The 17,715-nt window shown below is 36.5% G+C and overlaps 1 protein-coding gene and 1 long non-coding RNA gene across 2 annotated transcripts in view; one reads left to right on the forward strand and one right to left on the reverse strand.

Annotated features, from left to right (window-relative positions):
• stab2 (stabilin 2) overlaps window positions 1-17,374 on the forward strand; it is a 28,829-nt gene extending 11,455 nt beyond the window's left edge. The window contains exons 26-68 of the mRNA XM_039667974.2: window positions 139-234; window positions 329-424; window positions 591-638; window positions 1,307-1,443; window positions 1,568-1,676; window positions 1,780-1,857; window positions 2,080-2,169; window positions 2,268-2,375; window positions 2,471-2,602; window positions 2,807-2,935; window positions 3,017-3,079; window positions 3,425-3,520; window positions 3,655-3,850; window positions 3,929-4,024; window positions 4,135-4,180; window positions 5,254-5,333; window positions 5,423-5,548; window positions 5,703-5,779; window positions 6,474-6,545; window positions 6,810-6,929; window positions 7,006-7,050; window positions 7,136-7,216; window positions 8,980-9,132; window positions 9,206-9,346; window positions 9,485-9,544; window positions 9,763-9,939; window positions 10,052-10,141; window positions 10,245-10,391; window positions 11,279-11,338; window positions 11,904-12,024; window positions 12,153-12,302; window positions 12,377-12,481; window positions 12,592-12,699; window positions 12,788-12,981; window positions 13,074-13,215; window positions 14,441-14,574; window positions 14,668-14,833; window positions 14,907-15,013; window positions 15,241-15,357; window positions 15,499-15,648; window positions 15,730-15,978; window positions 16,214-16,327; window positions 16,790-17,374. Coding sequence (XP_039523908.2) covers window positions 139-234; window positions 329-424; window positions 591-638; window positions 1,307-1,443; window positions 1,568-1,676; window positions 1,780-1,857; window positions 2,080-2,169; window positions 2,268-2,375; window positions 2,471-2,602; window positions 2,807-2,935; window positions 3,017-3,079; window positions 3,425-3,520; window positions 3,655-3,850; window positions 3,929-4,024; window positions 4,135-4,180; window positions 5,254-5,333; window positions 5,423-5,548; window positions 5,703-5,779; window positions 6,474-6,545; window positions 6,810-6,929; window positions 7,006-7,050; window positions 7,136-7,216; window positions 8,980-9,132; window positions 9,206-9,346; window positions 9,485-9,544; window positions 9,763-9,939; window positions 10,052-10,141; window positions 10,245-10,391; window positions 11,279-11,338; window positions 11,904-12,024; window positions 12,153-12,302; window positions 12,377-12,481; window positions 12,592-12,699; window positions 12,788-12,981; window positions 13,074-13,215; window positions 14,441-14,574; window positions 14,668-14,833; window positions 14,907-15,013; window positions 15,241-15,357; window positions 15,499-15,648; window positions 15,730-15,978; window positions 16,214-16,327; window positions 16,790-16,849 — 4,866 coding nt within the window. The 3' untranslated portion in view covers window positions 16,850-17,374. The remainder of the gene's footprint in view (window positions 1-138; window positions 235-328; window positions 425-590; window positions 639-1,306; window positions 1,444-1,567; window positions 1,677-1,779; window positions 1,858-2,079; window positions 2,170-2,267; window positions 2,376-2,470; window positions 2,603-2,806; window positions 2,936-3,016; window positions 3,080-3,424; window positions 3,521-3,654; window positions 3,851-3,928; window positions 4,025-4,134; window positions 4,181-5,253; window positions 5,334-5,422; window positions 5,549-5,702; window positions 5,780-6,473; window positions 6,546-6,809; window positions 6,930-7,005; window positions 7,051-7,135; window positions 7,217-8,979; window positions 9,133-9,205; window positions 9,347-9,484; window positions 9,545-9,762; window positions 9,940-10,051; window positions 10,142-10,244; window positions 10,392-11,278; window positions 11,339-11,903; window positions 12,025-12,152; window positions 12,303-12,376; window positions 12,482-12,591; window positions 12,700-12,787; window positions 12,982-13,073; window positions 13,216-14,440; window positions 14,575-14,667; window positions 14,834-14,906; window positions 15,014-15,240; window positions 15,358-15,498; window positions 15,649-15,729; window positions 15,979-16,213; window positions 16,328-16,789) is intronic.
• LOC120476802 (uncharacterized) lies at window positions 6,263-8,421 on the reverse strand. The gene is made up of 5 exons (XR_005622266.2): window positions 8,261-8,421; window positions 8,040-8,135; window positions 7,149-7,229; window positions 6,798-6,920; window positions 6,263-6,535 (listed from the first exon to the last, which is right to left on the reverse strand). It is a non-coding gene; the product is annotated as an uncharacterized LOC120476802 (long non-coding RNA).
• Window positions 17,375-17,715: the final 341 nt, after the last annotated feature.

The raw sequence follows: 17,715 nt of genomic DNA on the forward strand, positions 1-17,715 counted from the left end.
CAGTTCAGTCAGATCAATAATATTATTCTAAGCAAGAACCCAAACTAAAAAATGGCCTACAAATGAACACAGAGTGATTATGATTCAGGCTGCATCAAATTATTTACAGTATTTTGAATTATTGATATTCTCCCTTAGAGTGATTGTGCTTGCAAAAGTGGTTACAATGGGAATGGGAATCAATGTGAACCTGTCAATCAGTGTGTGGATCAGAAGGGTGGATGCCATTTCCTGGTCAGTGTTCGAACAAGTCATCACACCTGTACAGATCTTTACATACAATGTCTGCACATCAGCTGCTTCCTTTCATTTTGCCGTTCTCTCATAGGGTTCATGCAAGTTCCTGACCCCAGGTGGATGGCAATGTGTCTGTGAGGACGGCTACGATGGTGATGGAAAAATTTGTTATGGTACCATAGCACAGGTATCGTATAAGACTGTATGTTATATGAAAAAATTAAGTGATTTTTGAACTGCTAATACTTCAAGCTGTATTTGTATAACTTATTTACTTGTTATTTGTAGAATCTATTTGTACTGATTTGTATAATCATAACTATTCTTAAAATTGTTTAATTTTGTTTTCGTAGGAGGTGGCAACAAACCCAAATCTTCAAGAATTCAGCCTCTGGATTGCTGTAAGTTACAAATTTCAGTGGTCTAAAAGTATTTATGCAACAGCTGGTTGGACTTTAATTGATCAAGCAGAGACAGCTGAAATTTAGTCCTCTGATATTTTGATATTTTTTTGCTTACTTTTCACTGTTTGTATCACTCCACTTGTGTTTGCACATTCCTGACAGACTGTTACATTTAGTGATGGCGAGTTTTTCTGCAGGTTACATCATACACCAGCAGATGGCGACAATTGACGCTTTATTAGTGACTTAATGAATCATTCACTGACTCACTGGGAGTTGTTCAAAAACACTTCTGAAATCGCATACTCTCTAGAGTAGGTGGTTATTAAAAAAAATACTTACTTCACTAGTGCCAAAAAGTATGTTATATATAGTGTGAATGTAATCCAGACTTAAAACATTTGCCACGTCCTCATTGTTAGTTGTTCCTTCACTGCTATTCACTAATCCTCTCCCATGGCCTTATGGGATTGTAAAGTGTCCACCATATGCACACTTCAGTTTGTTCAGACAAAAAAAAAAAAAATCTGATCATTTAGTAATGTCACTACTCTAAAATGTGCAACATTTACAAAACTGTGGCTTCGTTTTGGAGCAAAAATAGAGCAAAAATATATACAGTAAATGTTGTTTGAGTTCCTAATAAGTTCTGGAATATCCCATAGCGAGCGGATCTTTCTCAGCTACTGTCAGAGGCAGACAATTTCACGCTCTTCGTGCCATCGGCTCAAGCCACAGAGAAACTAAATAAAGAAGACAAGGACTTCTGGATGACCCGCAGTAATCTTCCTAGTCTTGTAAAGTAAGCTAATTTGTCATTTTGTCAATATTTTTGGTAGCCTAACAATTAATGCTTATTATGCTTAATGCTTAATGTTTCAACTTCTTTACTTTAATACAATTTGCTGTGTTTTTTTCTCTCACAGAAATCACATAGTTTCTGGGATATTTTCTCTAAACGATATTTCTACCTCCCCATCCCCACGACTGATTTCCCTTTTGAAAAGAACACTTCCTGTTTACACAACCATTAATGTGAGGGCGAAACATCTTATGTTTACCATTAGTCCCAGTGCAATTTTGTCTGTCTTTGAACTTTGCTATGAGATTTTGTTTATCATTCTCTCTTTTTATCCAGACAACCAATGTTGCAGGAGGAATTATAACTTTTGGAGATATGGCAGCAAAGAATGGAGTTATACATCTTATTGACACAGTAAGCCTAGACTCTTTCAATTTTGTTCTCAAATAAAAACATGTACAACTTTGGTTGTCATTTATTTCCTATTATGCAAAAGGTGTGTGGTTTCACATTTTTATCCTAAATTTAAAATAATGGACTTATTGATGTGATGATTTTGTGTGAATATGCACACGCAAATGCAGAATAAATACATATGCAGAGATTGAAGAAATGTGCCACTGTTGTCCTCTCCAGGTGTTGATTCCTGAGCGACAGATGAGTGAAGGTTTACTGGAGGTGTTGAGTCAGAGGTCTGATCTCTCTCTCTACCGCAGCGCTCTCTTGGTGAGTGTCCAGTCTTGTAGGCCTGCCGCACCTCAAATGACAATAACCGTACTCTGCATATAGCTTGGACTGTTGTGAATTGTTTGTTTTTTTGCCAGAAACACAACCTGACTAACGAAATGGAGGAGTCTACGGGCTATACTGTGTTTGCTCCGACAGACAGTGCAATCCAAGAATACCTCAGAAAAACGGGCAAGGAGTCACTGGTATCATATAACCACCAAGGCTTTGTATATTCGTGTGTTTGTATTACAAATATAGTATCTCATTCTTGTGTGTGTATGTGTGTGTTTATTCCCAGGGGTTAAACTTGACCCAGTATCACATTATACTGAATGAGACTCTAAAAGATGGAGATTTGGTGGATGGACTGTATAAAGATAGTATGCTTGGCTTCTCGTACCAACTGGGATTTTTCCGGCAAGATAAGAAAGTAAGTAATGGGTAAATTAATACAAGTTAAAAGATGGAGATTTGGTGGATGGACTGTATAAAGATACTATGCTTGGCTTCTCGTACCAACTGGGAATTTTCCGGCAAGATAAGAAAGTAAGTAATGGGTAAATTATTTTAAGTCAACCTGGTACAGTATATTAAATGCTCAGTCATAGATATATAATGGATTTCTCTGTCATAGTTGCTTGTAAATGAGGCTGAGGTGAACGTGACCGATATAGAGACCAGTAAAGGGGTAATCCACACAGTGTCTGCTGTCCTGAACATCCCCAACAACCGCTGTGACAGAGCTACCTCCAAAATATTCATGGTGCAATATATCTCTTTAGCCTGGTCATTTTCTTCTTTAGCCTTTAAATATCCATTTTAAATATGTATATTGTGTCTGTAGGGACGCTGCATGGACTGTTTCCACCCAACTGAGAACCCTTGCCCTTCAGGAACAAAAAGACTGGTGTGTGCACACATAAAGTGGTCTCAAAAATGTTTGTCAAGATTTCATTTTAAGATATGGTTATTTTCACGATTTTACTCCAAAAATATATATAAAATCTGTTATTTTTCAAAAATGCATTTATATTGTCTGATATCAATTTAATTGGCTGAGACATTCATACAAATTGGTACAGTTCTTCACTAATAAATTAATTGAATCTGATTTTATTTGATCGATTGTAATCTTTATGTGAAATATTGATATTTTAAAAATGAAAATTACTTTCAAGTAACTTCTCTTTTATAGATTTAGCAAAGCGGGGTTGGGTAAAAATAATGTTTCCTATTAATTGTTTATCCTCAGATGAGGCCAAAGAGAAGATGCATGTACACTCGAGTATATCATGAAGAGACACTGCTGACCATTGGATGTAAAGTTTTTTGTGAGAACGTCAACATTGTATGTACATTATACATTCTCTTTTCACATTTATTCTTGCATTATTCATAAGCGGCAGGAGGTTTATGGAGTTTCAGAATGGAAGAAATGTAGTAGGGTTTCAGTATGATATCACTGTTTCTCTCTGTTTGCAGGAAAGGAAGTGTTGTGAAGGGTATTATGGTATCAACTGCGAGAAGTGTCCAGGCTCAGAAGGTCAGCCCTGCTTTGGCAATGGTGTGTGTGTAGACGGGATCAACGGCACAGGGGTCTGTCAGTGCAACCAGGGTTTTAACGGCACTGCATGCGAATCTTGCCAAGCTGGCAAATATGGAATTCACTGTGATCAAGGTATCAGAGATTTAAAAGCTTATACTGCATACTCTGTGAACAGTTATCTCATACAATATGCACTATCTTTCTGTTTAGAGTGTAAGTGTGTCAACGGACGCTGCAAAGACAATGTGGATGGAGACGGCAGCTGTGACTGTGATCTGGGCTGGAGAGGAATAAACTGTGCCACTGGTATGATTCTCACCTGTTGCAGTATTCACTGGCTCAACGTATTTGGATGCCTCACCATAGTATATAAATATATTGCAAATAAAAATTAAGACATGTTAACTATTTTCCAGCCATTACATCGGATATGTGCGCAGGAAAGTGCCACAGCAGTGCAAAGTAAGTTTGCTTTCAAAATACCCACTACCAAACAGGAAGCATGTTGAAACCATATTATTAGTTTGAAGTACTTTGGAATAACATGTACATACCATAGTGTATACCATCTGTATCAAAAGCATTCTTGGGTAAATCTCATGAAGTCTATGGATAACATGTCATATCAAAACTGGATATTTGACAATTGAAAACATTTGACGTATCAAAAAAATTCTCAAAAAATGTGTTAGTCTTAAAGAGATACTCCACTTTTTTTGGAAATAGGCTTATTTTACAACTCCCTCAGAGTTAAACAGTTGAGGTTTACTGTTTTCGAATCCATTCAGCCGATTTTCTGACATTTAGAAGACTGTCAGTAACCAGACAGTATCTGGTCTCATTGACTACCATACTATATATTTTTTCCTACGGTTTTTTTTTTTTTTTTTCAACTCTCTGGGAGAGTTGTAAAATGAGCCTATTTCCAAAAAAAGTGGAGTATCCCTTTAAAAATAAGCATTATTGTGAAATAACTTTTCTGTTTGATTATCTTTTAAATTGTAATTTATTCATGTGATATCAAAGTTGAATTTACTTCCAATCATGATAATTTCAGAAATCTTTCAAATATGCTAATATTTATCACATATTATTTGTTTGGAATGGGAATCTTTGAACATTGCAACAATGTTTAAGTCTTTGTTAAGTCTGTCACCAGACTTTTGCAATTTGGGGTGAAATGTGACCACTTTGACAAAACAAAAACAATATTCACTCTGCAGACATAAACTTGAGCTTTTTTCCTTTTAAAATTGTTTCAGCCAACTTTGAGGAATCTTTACAATTAGCAACAAGTGCACCCTCTAATTGAGGGAGTGGTTTGAAATTAGTCAAATTGGTATTTGAAAAACTTGTTTTTCTAGACCTGTTTCAGAAGAGGTGTGCACCTGTTGCCAATTTTCCTCATCTACAGTTGAGCACTTTTTAATGGTTTGTGAAATGTCCCCCCCACGTTTTGACCAATACATTCAATGGTCTTTAAATATTGTATTTACATTCAGCTTGAATTGACTTGTGTTTGATGCATGTTGTAGCTGCTTGCTGAACGTAGTGGACAACACACATTACTGTAGTTGTGCTGCAGGATTTCAGGGCAATGGCACATATTGTACAGGTAAACATCTCAAGAACCCTTCAAACACTTAACTGTCATAGCCAATGATTTAAAATGTTGATATAATATATGGTGTTATTTCCAACAAGCGGTGGATGCATGTGCAGACAAAAATGGTGGTTGTTCTGTCCATGCCGTGTGCAAGCGTACTGTCCCAGGACTGAGAACGTGTCTGTGCCACCCTGGTTATGCAGGCGATGGAAAAGTATGCGTTTGTAAGTGTGTGTTTAATACTCAATTTTTAGACTAATGTACTCACAACAGCACTGTCCTAGCTTTAGATGTCCAGGAAACAAAATATATTGTGAAAGTACTGTTGTGCATTTCAGCAGAAAAGGTAAACAATTGTATTTGTGTGTGTGTCTGAAGCTATCAATCCATGTCTGGATGGTAATAATGGGGGATGCCATGCAGATGGTGACTGCGTACATACAGGCCCTAATAAGGTAGGCTAAGATACAAGTCCACTTAAGCTAGCAAACAAACAATCAAATACAATTGTATAAATGAATCTCACAAACCCATGTCTACAACCAATTTCACTCAAATACAAAAAAAAAATCCTGCCCCTTGGAGGCCACAAATGTTGAATAGTTGAGCATTCACAGTCATACCTGCAATTTAAATGTCTTGATTAAAGCCAGCACAACATATATACTACCATACTGTATAAACGTTATACATAAAAATCCCTTTAAGAGACAGAAAATTAACAGTAGCATCACATCTGTGGAAGACAAGATGACTGAAATATCAGGGGGGTTTGTATGTATACAATAGAAGTCAATGTGCACAAGTGTTTGGTTTCCCACACTTCTAAATATCTTGTGTTCCAGGTTTGAGGAGTAAATGAGAAAAAGTTAATGTTTGGGTGAAGATTCAATGGTTTGACTTAATTCAGCTTAAAGTAATGGCTTCCATAACGTATATACAATACATTTTCATCAGTTTATTGCATTAGTGAAGAGAACTGGACAAAGTCTGCATTAATATAAAAGAGGCAAAAAAGCAAATGTATGACAAGACATTAAACAAATTTGATTTTGGAACATAGAATGGCCTGGATATGATTGACAGACTAACCCTTAGAATAACTTTGAATTGATGCAGAGATTATTTCTTTCCCCCCCCCTCTTCCAGTCAGCATGCTACTGCAAACTTGGCTTTTCAGGGAATGGAAAGCAATGTGAAGCCATCGACGTCTGTAAAGAGGTACATATGACTATATTAGTTCTCAACTGGTTTCACTGCACAACCTTAAACGTCAATCATCTTTTAAATCAAATGATTTAATCTATCATTGGTTACTAAAGGTTTAGGTATGTCAATGGTTTGACTAGAACAGGCCCACTTCTACATTAATTTCAGAGTCAGAACCCACCAGTTGACAACCACTGTATTACATAAACTTGACATTGTGGCAGCTTAGCATGAATAACAATGGCAGAATAGAATGACAATTACTTGTTTTGTCAGAAAAATGGAGGATGCCACAAGTATGCCGACTGTACCATGACAGGACCCCTGGAGAGGAACTGCACTTGTAGGCTTGGCTTTATTGGCGATGGAGAGAGTTGCAAAGGGACCCTGCAGAAGGTTAGAAGTACAGAAAATAAACAGGCACACAAGTGAAAATACCTTAACAGTCAGTGCAACTAATTTTTCTTTTTAGGAAATCCGAAACAGAAATTTAGGAGAATTTTACATGGGATTGGTGGTAAGTTGAATTTAAGTTTACACAATCTTGTTTTTTACCCTGAGATTGTGATCGGACAGGATTCTTTTTATTTTATTTTTTACAGAGGAATAATGTACCTGAACTCGGAAGTCGTGGCCCTTTCACAGTCTTTGTACCCAATTCAGAAGCTTACGCTTTACCACAGGTAAGACTGAGTGCTGCAATATAATGGCAAGAAAGTTAGTGAACCCTGTGAAAGTCTGATTTCTGCATTGATCACTCAAATGTGGTCTGATTCCAGTAAGTTCAAGACAAACACAATCTCACTTAACTTGCGCATAAACAGTACTCTAAAGACGTTGACAGGCTGGAAAGTGTTACTTCACCAAAAGCTAAGTGGATTCAATTAACCCTTCAAGGTCTTAAGGGTTTTAAGTCCACCTGGCACTATGTTGATATTTTGGCTTCTGGGATGGTATATTTTCATAGCAGAGTAAGTAAAGACACATATTTCTGGATTCTATTGAGTCTCATCTACAATGTGGATGCATTGACAATACACTTTTTGAGACAATTATGTGTGTTATGCGATACATCACCAAGAAATACAAAATCAGAATTTTTTTTGTTTTATTATATGTACACTGCTCAAAATATAGTATAATATAGCATAACAATTTACTATGGGTCTGGCAACTTAACCAAGTGGCTTAAATATAGCTTATTTAATTAGGGGATAGTTGAACAGATGATAATTTAACGAATTTCAGTAACCAGATAGTCATCAGCCGTTTTGACACCATTGACTTCCATAGTTGGAAAAAAATACTATGGAAGTCAGTGGGTGTCATCAACTGTCTGGTTACCACAATTAGTCAAAATATCAACAGAAAAACTCATAGGTTTGAAAACTTAGTTTTTAATGACAAAGTTTGTAAGTAATGACAATTTTTATTTTTGGGTGAACTATCCCTTTAGTTTAAAGGGATAGTTCACACCTTCCAAAAATATTTCAATAATTTACTCACCCTTGTGCCAATCCAAACCTGTATCTGTATGACTTCTGCGAAGCACAAAATATATTTTTAAAGCACACTTAGAACCAAACATCATTGGAGCCATCACTGGGGAAAAGTAAAGCAAAAACATGTCAATCTTTTGTCTCACAAAGGAAAAAAACTGCAATAGTTTTGGAACCAGCTATGAGTCTGAGCCACTATTATATGACATTAAAAAGGCCAAAGCTTACCATTAGCAAATGCAGGATATCACAAGCTAAAAGGGATGACAAATTACCTCCTTGAAACAAAAACAGGGGGGAAAAATGGATTCAAACCTTTTAAAATAGAGAGGAAAAAAAATGGATTCAACCTTTTAAACACACTGCCGTGAACCATTTTACAGTAAATGCCTGAAGCTTGTTATTTAAATAGTAGCAGTATCAGGTGCATGCGTGCTCATTGGCTGAAAAATCAAACGCCTTTTAGCTAGTTTGCACAGGATGCAAGCTCATTGGCTGACAATTGACATGCCTATTAGCTCATTTGCAAAGAATGCAAGCTGATAGGCTGGCAGATGACCTATCAGCTTGTACCATGACTGCCTGGAAGATTATACGTCATCAAGTGCAATGTGATTCAACATTCATAAAGTTTTATGGAAACAAATGCTCCAAAGAATATGTCTAGAAAAATCAAATGAGATTGTCACTGAGACAAACTCAAGAAGAGAAAAAAAAAATATATGGTTAATTGTCATTTAAAAAAAAAAAAGTCCCAATTCTCTTAAAATTCCTTTGGAATTTAAACTTCAATTTGACCTGGTCATGGACAGGTTCTATGTGATTTACTTAAATGGCCGTTGACTGTACATGATATCTGTCTCTTAATAATTGTCAAGAATAGTAAGATGATATTGTGATTTGATAGTGGGTTTCTAACGTTACTGATTAGTCCTGCTTTTATTTAGATGATAGATATTGGAAAGAGGACACGCTCTGAAAACTCCAAAATCCTGAGGTACCACATAGTGGCCTGCCGTGCCCTCCTGCCAGAAGACCTCATGCAGCCTCGTAACCTGACCACACTTACTGGTGACATCCTCACCATTACGTACTCAGAGGTACAGTTTACCTGATGCACACTCAGTATGATGACTGCATAAGATATATATTGAATTCATTATTTGTATCCAGGATACGATTTACATTAATAACAAAGCCAAGGTGGTGTTCAGTGATCTCGAGAGTAGCAACGGGATTTTCCATGAGATTGATAGTGTCCTAGTGCCTCCCAGTTTCCAGATTCAGAAAGACAGGGATCAAGACAGCTCACCGGTATGTCCCCACATGAATAACTCTGACAATATTCATAATTCATTTTATGATTCATGCCAGTGGTAATAAAGCAAGCATAAAATAATGAAATAACAATGATAGATTTTTATTGTCATTTTCCTTTTTTTTTCCTGAAAGCGTAACCTCTCAGAAGTGGTCAATATCCATGGCTTCAAGACATTTTACAAGCTTCTCGAGGTAAAATAAGCACAAATATTTGTAACTTTTACCTTTTAATAACATTTTCTAATAACTATTCTAAAGGCTATCCAGTCTACACAAAATTTGGCTAAAGTTCTTATCATTTGCATGCCTTTTTTGGAATATTATATTACACGAATTGTTATTTTTTTAGAAGAACCCTATTTTCTAATGAAATCCACCAACGTTTTATATAAAGCTTTGTTTGTTTAAAGGACACAGATACATTGAAGTTGGTGATGGACCCAATGCATCAGCCTGTCACCCTGTTCATGCCCACGGACACCGTAATGGCCGCCCTGGCCCAAGAGCAGAAAGATTTCCTGTATGCGATGCATAACCGTGATCAACTTGCTGAGTATCTTAGATACCACATCCTGCATGACACCAAGGTTGGTCTCCAGTGTATTTAATTTTTTTGGCAAGAATAACTCAACATTACAGGAAATTCAGTGTTGACTCACTAATGCATAAATGTATTCCAATGTATTGTGTGTCCACTAGCTCCTGCCTGCACAACTCATCTATGCCAGCTCTTTAAAAACACTACAGGGCTCAGATCTGTCAGTGGCCTGCATGGGGGAAGAGCATATCGTGAGTACCTTTTGAGATAAAAAGATTTGTCTTGGGTATTCACATATCTATTTCAGTTTATTTATTTTAACCATGCATCATGTTATGCATATTTATCATTCAGGGGGAGCTTTATGTGAATGATAAAAGCTGTCGGATTGTAAAGAGAAACCTTGATTTCAACGGAGGCATGATTTATGGCATTAACTGTCTGCTGAACCCTCCAAGCCTTGGGGGGCGCTGTGATTATAAGCACACACTTGATTTCACTGTGAGTCCTAAGTTCTAATATTTACTGTTTACATTGAACAACATCGGCTGCATTTAACTCCACTTTTAGACATGCACTTGCAAACATACAGAGCCCGGAGATGCATGAAGATATGTTTGCAGCCGACACTGATTTAGAAAACACTAGTTTATTAATAAACAATTAAAGAGCCTAGACACATTTATTATCATTAGCCTAATTTTTTCTGGTGCTTTGCAGATAGATTTGTGCATGCTTGAATAGGCTTTATTCCTCCATGCACCCAGTATTTATTTCATATAGGCTAACTTAGTAAACTAATTGCTTAAATAAATGACTACTAGTCAACTAGAAAAATCTTTAGCCTATGGCAACTCTAATCAATACATTTAGTTGACATTATTTACTTATTATTTATTCGATATTAGTAATTAGTATCCAGCTCTTTACATTTAATTTGAGTTTACATTATAGGTTAACAAATAAAATAATAAAATAAAGATTAAATTAAGATGATAACCAAATATTTCTAGCATTGCTTGTTGCTACACACAAAGAACTGTTTTTAAGGTGAGAATCCTTTATACATGTGAAGATTGTACTGTGTATCGGCTCCATAGCGGATTCCAAGTGATAAAGGGCATTAAGGCGTTACATTAAACACATTGCTAGAGTTCCGCCAGTAGTGGTCACTCTTGCATCGTGAGCAATGACATAAATGAGTGATCGAGATGTAGGAAAGTTAACAAGGGAGAGCATAACCGGACTTAAACGCAGCCATCGTAGTGCATTGTATGATTTTCATAATATGTACTGTGCTATTAGTATCAATGCTAAAGTGATCAATTCAAATCAATCTACCTTTCTTCTTTTTGGTTTCTTGAAAAACATTGTGCATTTTTTTTTAGTTGGCTTGCAGGTATTGTGGTCGCCAAGTGTCGGATTGCCCGCTTGGAAGCAAGCCAAAGGTAATTTTCATCTTCATCTGAAGCTAGTATTTTAGTATATAGTAGTATATAGTATATTAATATATAGTATATTATTATTAGCTTCATCTGAAGCTAATATTAAGAATTTGTTTACCATAATGGTAAACCATAATTTACCATATACAGTATCTAGTCAGCTCTTATTAGTTGTCTTGAATTTATTGTAAAACTCTACTAAAATAGGGTTAAAGAGCATTTTTTTCTCCATTGATATATTTCCTATTTAGGAAGTTAGAGCTATCCCACATATTTAAGGGCTAGTCCCTTGTTTTTTGTTTTTTTTTAATAGCCAAGTTTTGTCACAAGTTTTGTACTGTATGATCTATGATTTTCTACTATCGGACACAGGTGGAATTGGGGGACGGAAAATATATATATATATATATATATATATATATATATATATATATATATATATATATATTTTTTTTTTTACACAATGTTTACAATGTTACAAAATATTTCTGCATCAAATAAATGCTGATATTTTGGACTGTCTATTAATCATTAAACATTACCCATTTCAATTGTGCTTTCAATCTAGGGAGAACAAAAGTGTGTCCTTCCAGATTTGATGTCCAGGTATCCAGGATGTCAGTCAAGGTGTAGTATAGTCGTATGGAAGCCTAAATGCTGTTCAGGGTACTACGGCAGAGACTGTCTTGGTAAGCAGTGTCTCGCTGTACTATTCACCGCAAACTGTTGTCATTTATCAAGTTCAAACTATTGATAAAAAAACACTTAGAAAAACAGTTATTTTGCCAGTTGATGAGTTGATTATCCTGTTCTCCAGCATGTCCTGGGGGTCCAGGATCCCCTTGCAGTAACCATGGCAAGTGTGACGAGGATCATTTAGGCAATGGCACCTGCACTTGCGATGCTGGATTTATTGGTGTAGCCTGTGAACTTTGTGTGGATGGCCATTTTGGACCAGATTGCAAAGGTAATCTTTTTCAAAATAATTGTATATGTGTGTATGCATGTATGTATAGTTGGTTTATTTCCTCTCTTCCTTAGCCTGCAACTGCACAGAACATGGGTCATGTGATGAGGGTCCTAAAGGTACCGGTTCATGTTTTTGTGAAGAGGGCTGGACTGGTCCCCAGTGCGAGAACAAATTAGGTACGGACCTTCTCATTACTCTTTTTATATTTATAACTGACTACAGAAAGACAAGCATTACTTTATACTGGTAAGTCCAGTTCACACTGTATGTATTTCTGATGTTACAGCTGATGGTCCTGTTTGCAATCCGGCTTGCCATGAGAAGGGCGTCTGCATGGAGAATAATACCTGTATCTGTAAACCCTTCTATGAAGGAGATGGTATCACCTGTACAGGTACATACACGACGATCTCAATAGCAATAGTAATAGTGATGATAAAACAAGAGTAGAAACTGTCCACTAACTTCTATCTGTTCTGCAGCGGCCGATATGTGCAAATACTGGAACGGCGGCTGTTCCAAGGATGCTAAGTGCAGTCAGAAGGGGGAGAAGGTCAGCTGCACGTGTTTCAAAGGTTACTCCGGCGATGGGTTTGTGTGCACACCCGTCGACCCCTGTGCGGATGGGGAAAATGGCGGGTGTCACGAACACGCTATCTGCACCATGACCGGAGCTGTAAGCAGAACTTTCTCTTTCATTGTAGAATGTGGTCTTTATAAGTGGGGTCCAATCATCCATAAGCATATCTAATGCGTGTTGGTCACTAGGGCAAGAGGAAATGTGAGTGCAAACAAAACTACATCGGCGATGGGACTGATTGCGAAGCAAAGGTGTTACCAGTCAATCGTTGTCTGCAAGATAACGGACAGTGCAATTCAAATGCTCAGTGCACGGACCTGCACTATGAAGGTGTGTATAACTCCCACTTTTATAAAAGTTCCTTTATTTTTCCTTTAAAAAAAATATTTCTATTGTAATATATTTAAAAAAGTAATTAATTAATGTGATGTCAAAGCTTAATTTTCAGCATCATTGCTCCAGTCTTCAGTGTCACATGACCCCTTAGGAATCATTCTACTATGCTGATTTGGTTATATTAGTATTAATAATATCATTTTTGCTGCTTGATATTTCTGTGGAACCTGTGATTCACTACCATTCACAAGTGAAATGGCGTGTGTATGACACGCCAATTTGTATTTCCATTTTTGGCGTGCTATCAACACGCACAATCGCTTTTCAGCGTGTTTATGAACGCCGTTGACTATGTTACATTACTGTATATAATTACTGTATATATAAATATATGACCTACCCCGTCCTTAAACCTACCCGTCACTGGGGTTAATGCCATTTATGAGTCTTCCCCCACCATCCTTGGAAAAAAAATATCGCTTCCTAGATGTAGATCTATATTTTGCTTCGTTTCGCTCGGACATTTAATGGCGTGTACACACGCGGAATCACTCTGACATTTAACGGCGTAGACATACACGCATACACGCGGATAGCTCAAAATGCGTATAGATAACAGGCCACTTGACTTGAAAGTGACGTGTATGTTTACGCAAAAGTCATGTTGCGGTAAGTGTTTTTTTTTTTTGTTTGTTTTAAAGAAATTAAAGCTGGAGTCTGCAAGATTTTTTTTTTATTATATTCACTGAAACCGACTCTATGCTCCAACAGAAGAACAATCAAATAAAAATCAATATCAAATAAATGCTGTTCTTTTGAACTTTCTATTAATCAAAGATCTTGAAAAAAATGATCATGGTTTGTACAAAATATTAAGCAGCAAAAACGTTTCAACATTGACAATAACAATCATTATTAATAACTTAATCAATGAATTAATTTATTTAATCAATTAAACATAATCATTACTTGAAATTAAATGTAAAAAAAATCTATTTTACATTTAAAAATAGTTATTTTTAATAAAAGCTTTTTCAATACTGAATTAAATATTTATAATTAACATTTCTCTCAACCTTTATACCATATTCTCGACAAAGAATACATGCAGTGGTGTCTTTGAAATTAGCCTAAACATAGTAACTTATGTTTGTGGACCGTCTAGGTAGGCAGCTCACTAGGTTTTGAAACAAAGTTAACAATTATTTCCTTTGTTTAGATAAAACATTAGGGGTTTTCCATTACCGTTCCTCAAAGGGAACATACAAACTCAACTACACAATGGCGCAGGAGGCCTGCAAAGAGGCAGGAGGAACTATCGCGACCTACACACAGCTGTCATATGCCCAGCAGGTGGCGCTCCCAAAGAAACACAATCATTTTAGGCTGTTAGGGCCCATTATATGAATGTTAAAGTGTGTCTTTTCTCTTATGCTTGTCCTGCAGGCAGGTTATAACTTGTGCGCCGCAGGCTGGCTTGACAAAGCGAGGGTAGCATATCCCATGAGCTTCTCAAATCCAAAATGTGGCTTTGGACATGTGGGTATTGTGGACTATGGCATTCGCAATAACCTGAGTGAGACGTGGGACGTGTTCTGCTATAGAGTGAGAGGTAAAAGTCCTCATGTGAAGCTGTTCTATCACTGTATACAGGCTTGGGTTCAGACGGATTGTGTGTGTTTCAGATGTGAAGTGTGAGTGTAAAACTGGCTACATTGGGGACGGATACTCTTGTACTGGAAACTTGCTGCAGGTTCTCTCAACCAGACCAACCCTGTCTAACTTCCTTTCTGTGAGTAGAGCTTCAGCTATTGACAGAATGACCGGTAATCATTTTGACTCATCAATCACTGTGTAAAAAAGAAGCACTAATTTTTGCTGTAACAATGTCGATGGGGCAAAGCTTTCCCGAGGGTTAAAAAGCTGAAATGTGAAGCTTGTTTTTTTAGTAAATCCTAGAAATGAATTATTTCTGGGCATGGTGAATATTGGATGATCTGACTGCTCTGTCTTTTTCAGCAAATCCTGAATTATTCAACTTCTGCGTCAGGGAAAGAATTTGTGAATCGTCTAAGTAATATTACTATCCAGTCCACTCTGTTTGTACCTGAAAATGATGGCCTCTATAACAACCAGGTGACTCGCACATCACCTATTTTACTTTTAATTTTTGTTGTCATTCGTTCTAAATTTAAAGTTAAATGTAGAATAAACTTTGGACTAAAAATGTAATGTGAATGTAAAAATGTTTGTTAACGTCACTTATGTGTTCAACAGACTTTGAGCGGCAGAGACATAGAGCACCATCTACTGGATGGGAGGGCTTTGGTACTGCAGGCACTTATTAACATCACTCATGTCCGAACACGACTGGGACAAAGCCTGACCATCACCAGCATCCTGGATCTCCGGAACCCTCAAGTAATGGTGAGGTTACTTCATTACTTAATTTGAGTTATATGGACACACTCTTTGATCTGCTTGTCATCACACTCTTGCCTTCTTTAGACCTCCTCAGGATACATCAATGACCGTTATGTCATAGACTCCGACATTTTTGCATCCAATGGGGTCATCCATGTTATTCAGGGCCCATTAAAAGCACCTCCCCCTCCACCTCCATCCATCCACCCGGCTCATAAGGCTGGGATGGGCATCGGCGTCCTGGGGCTCATCATCCTCATCGTAGCAACTGGATTTGTGGGATACAATTTCTACACACATAAAACAAAGCCATTCCAGTTCCACTACTTCAAGGCAATCATTGTTTATGCATCTTGTTTGTGTTCATGTCTAGATATGAAGGCTGTCAAAGTAATAAATCAGGTTTAACAAAATTATTCAACTGAACATTATCCACACAAATGATTTTGGGTATTAAATTAATTGCGATTAAAAATTGTAATTGATTCACAGCCCTATTACTTATACATATTTTTTGTTTATATGTGGTGTGTTTATGTATAATTATTTTGTATTATTATAATATTAGGAGGATGAAGGGGAAGATGTGAACCCATCAGAATCCAGTCCAAACATCAGTAATCCTCTATATGACTCTGTAGCTGCCACAAAAGAACAAACTCCGACAGTCAGTGAATCAAATGTAAGTAAAGCAGCCTTTTAACCAGAATTAAAGAAACAGAACGTTCCCCTAACGTTTTTTTTGTTGTTGTTGTTTGTTTCTTTGTTTGTTTCTTTGTTTTTTTGTAATATCTTAAAATTAACCTATACATAACTTTCTATAATGGTTTTTAGGTTTTATTTTTATGACCATAAACTAACCTCCCCAGAACTTTGCAGGGAGTATACCGGTATACAGAACATTCTGTACTTGTTATTTATCTATACTTGGTTTTTGTTTTGTTTTTTAAAGAACACAAAACGTTCTCTAGTGGTTATGTCCCCAGAACGTTTTTGGGAACCAAAAAATGTTAGCTGGCTATAAGTTTATGGTTGGTTAAATGCTGGTAATTTGTATCATGTCTTAAAAGAATATACTCTTTCCTTGAATAAATGTGTTGACAGATGTTCATTAAAAATAGATCTGTTTCATCTTTTGCAAAAGGGTGAAGACAAGCATCAAGTGATTTCCAGTGGATCCTATGACCTTCTCCAGAACAGCTGAAATCGCAAAGCCAAGCATATGCTATGTAATTATTTAAATTTCCAGCAACAAAGCAGTCGGACATTCCTGGTGCAGTTCTCTTTGAGAATATGAGAGGACACTGTGAACTCCTCGTCATGGGACAGTCAAGTGCTAATGTAGACAATCTGAATACTGAGGTTGTGTGTGTTTACTTTTGGATGAGCGAGAGTAATTGAATGTGTAAATGTTTTACTGGCAGTCTCTAAATTCTTTTATACTGCAGGCATTAATAATGTCCAAGACACAATGTTTTAAATAAAAAGCACAAAAAAGAGAGAATATTTTGGAAATCAAACTAAAACTGTGAAGGTTCTATTTGAAAAAGTCTTTTGGGGTTACAATCTTCTCTGACACATGCTTAATTATCCAAAGCATCTAAAGTACATACACCTTACTGTTAAGTGAAATACCTATGTGAAAAGTTTGTGCGATTTGAACTCTTGACAAAGGTTGTAAACTTTTAAAATAAAAAGTGTATATTACAATAAAAAAAAAAAATTAAAATATGATTGCCTTTTGGAATTTTAACCAGAAGCCTTGGAAGAAGGTAATGCTTTAGGAATTGTGTGAAAATTGTCTATTATACATGATTTGGGGAGCAACTAATGTATTTTTACCTTTCTTTTTATGATGCCAGCCTCTCTAACGTTACTCAAAACTTTGCTCTCTGCTCTTTCTCAAAGTCCTAAGGGATAAAAAAAAAAAAAAAAAAAAAAAAAAAATTCAAGTTTGGGCATGTGAACACATCCGAGATGGTATATGTCTTTTACCCTATGGTCTTACTCCATCATTTGCGAGCTGACAACAACCCAACCGGTTTGTCGTTTCATTTATTGATGATGATA

Source organism: Pimephales promelas, chromosome 24, assembly GCF_988280905.1.
Source record: "Pimephales promelas chromosome 24, fPimPro1.hap1.1, whole genome shotgun sequence".
Classification (NCBI taxonomy): domain Eukaryota; kingdom Metazoa; phylum Chordata; class Actinopteri; order Cypriniformes; family Leuciscidae; genus Pimephales; species Pimephales promelas.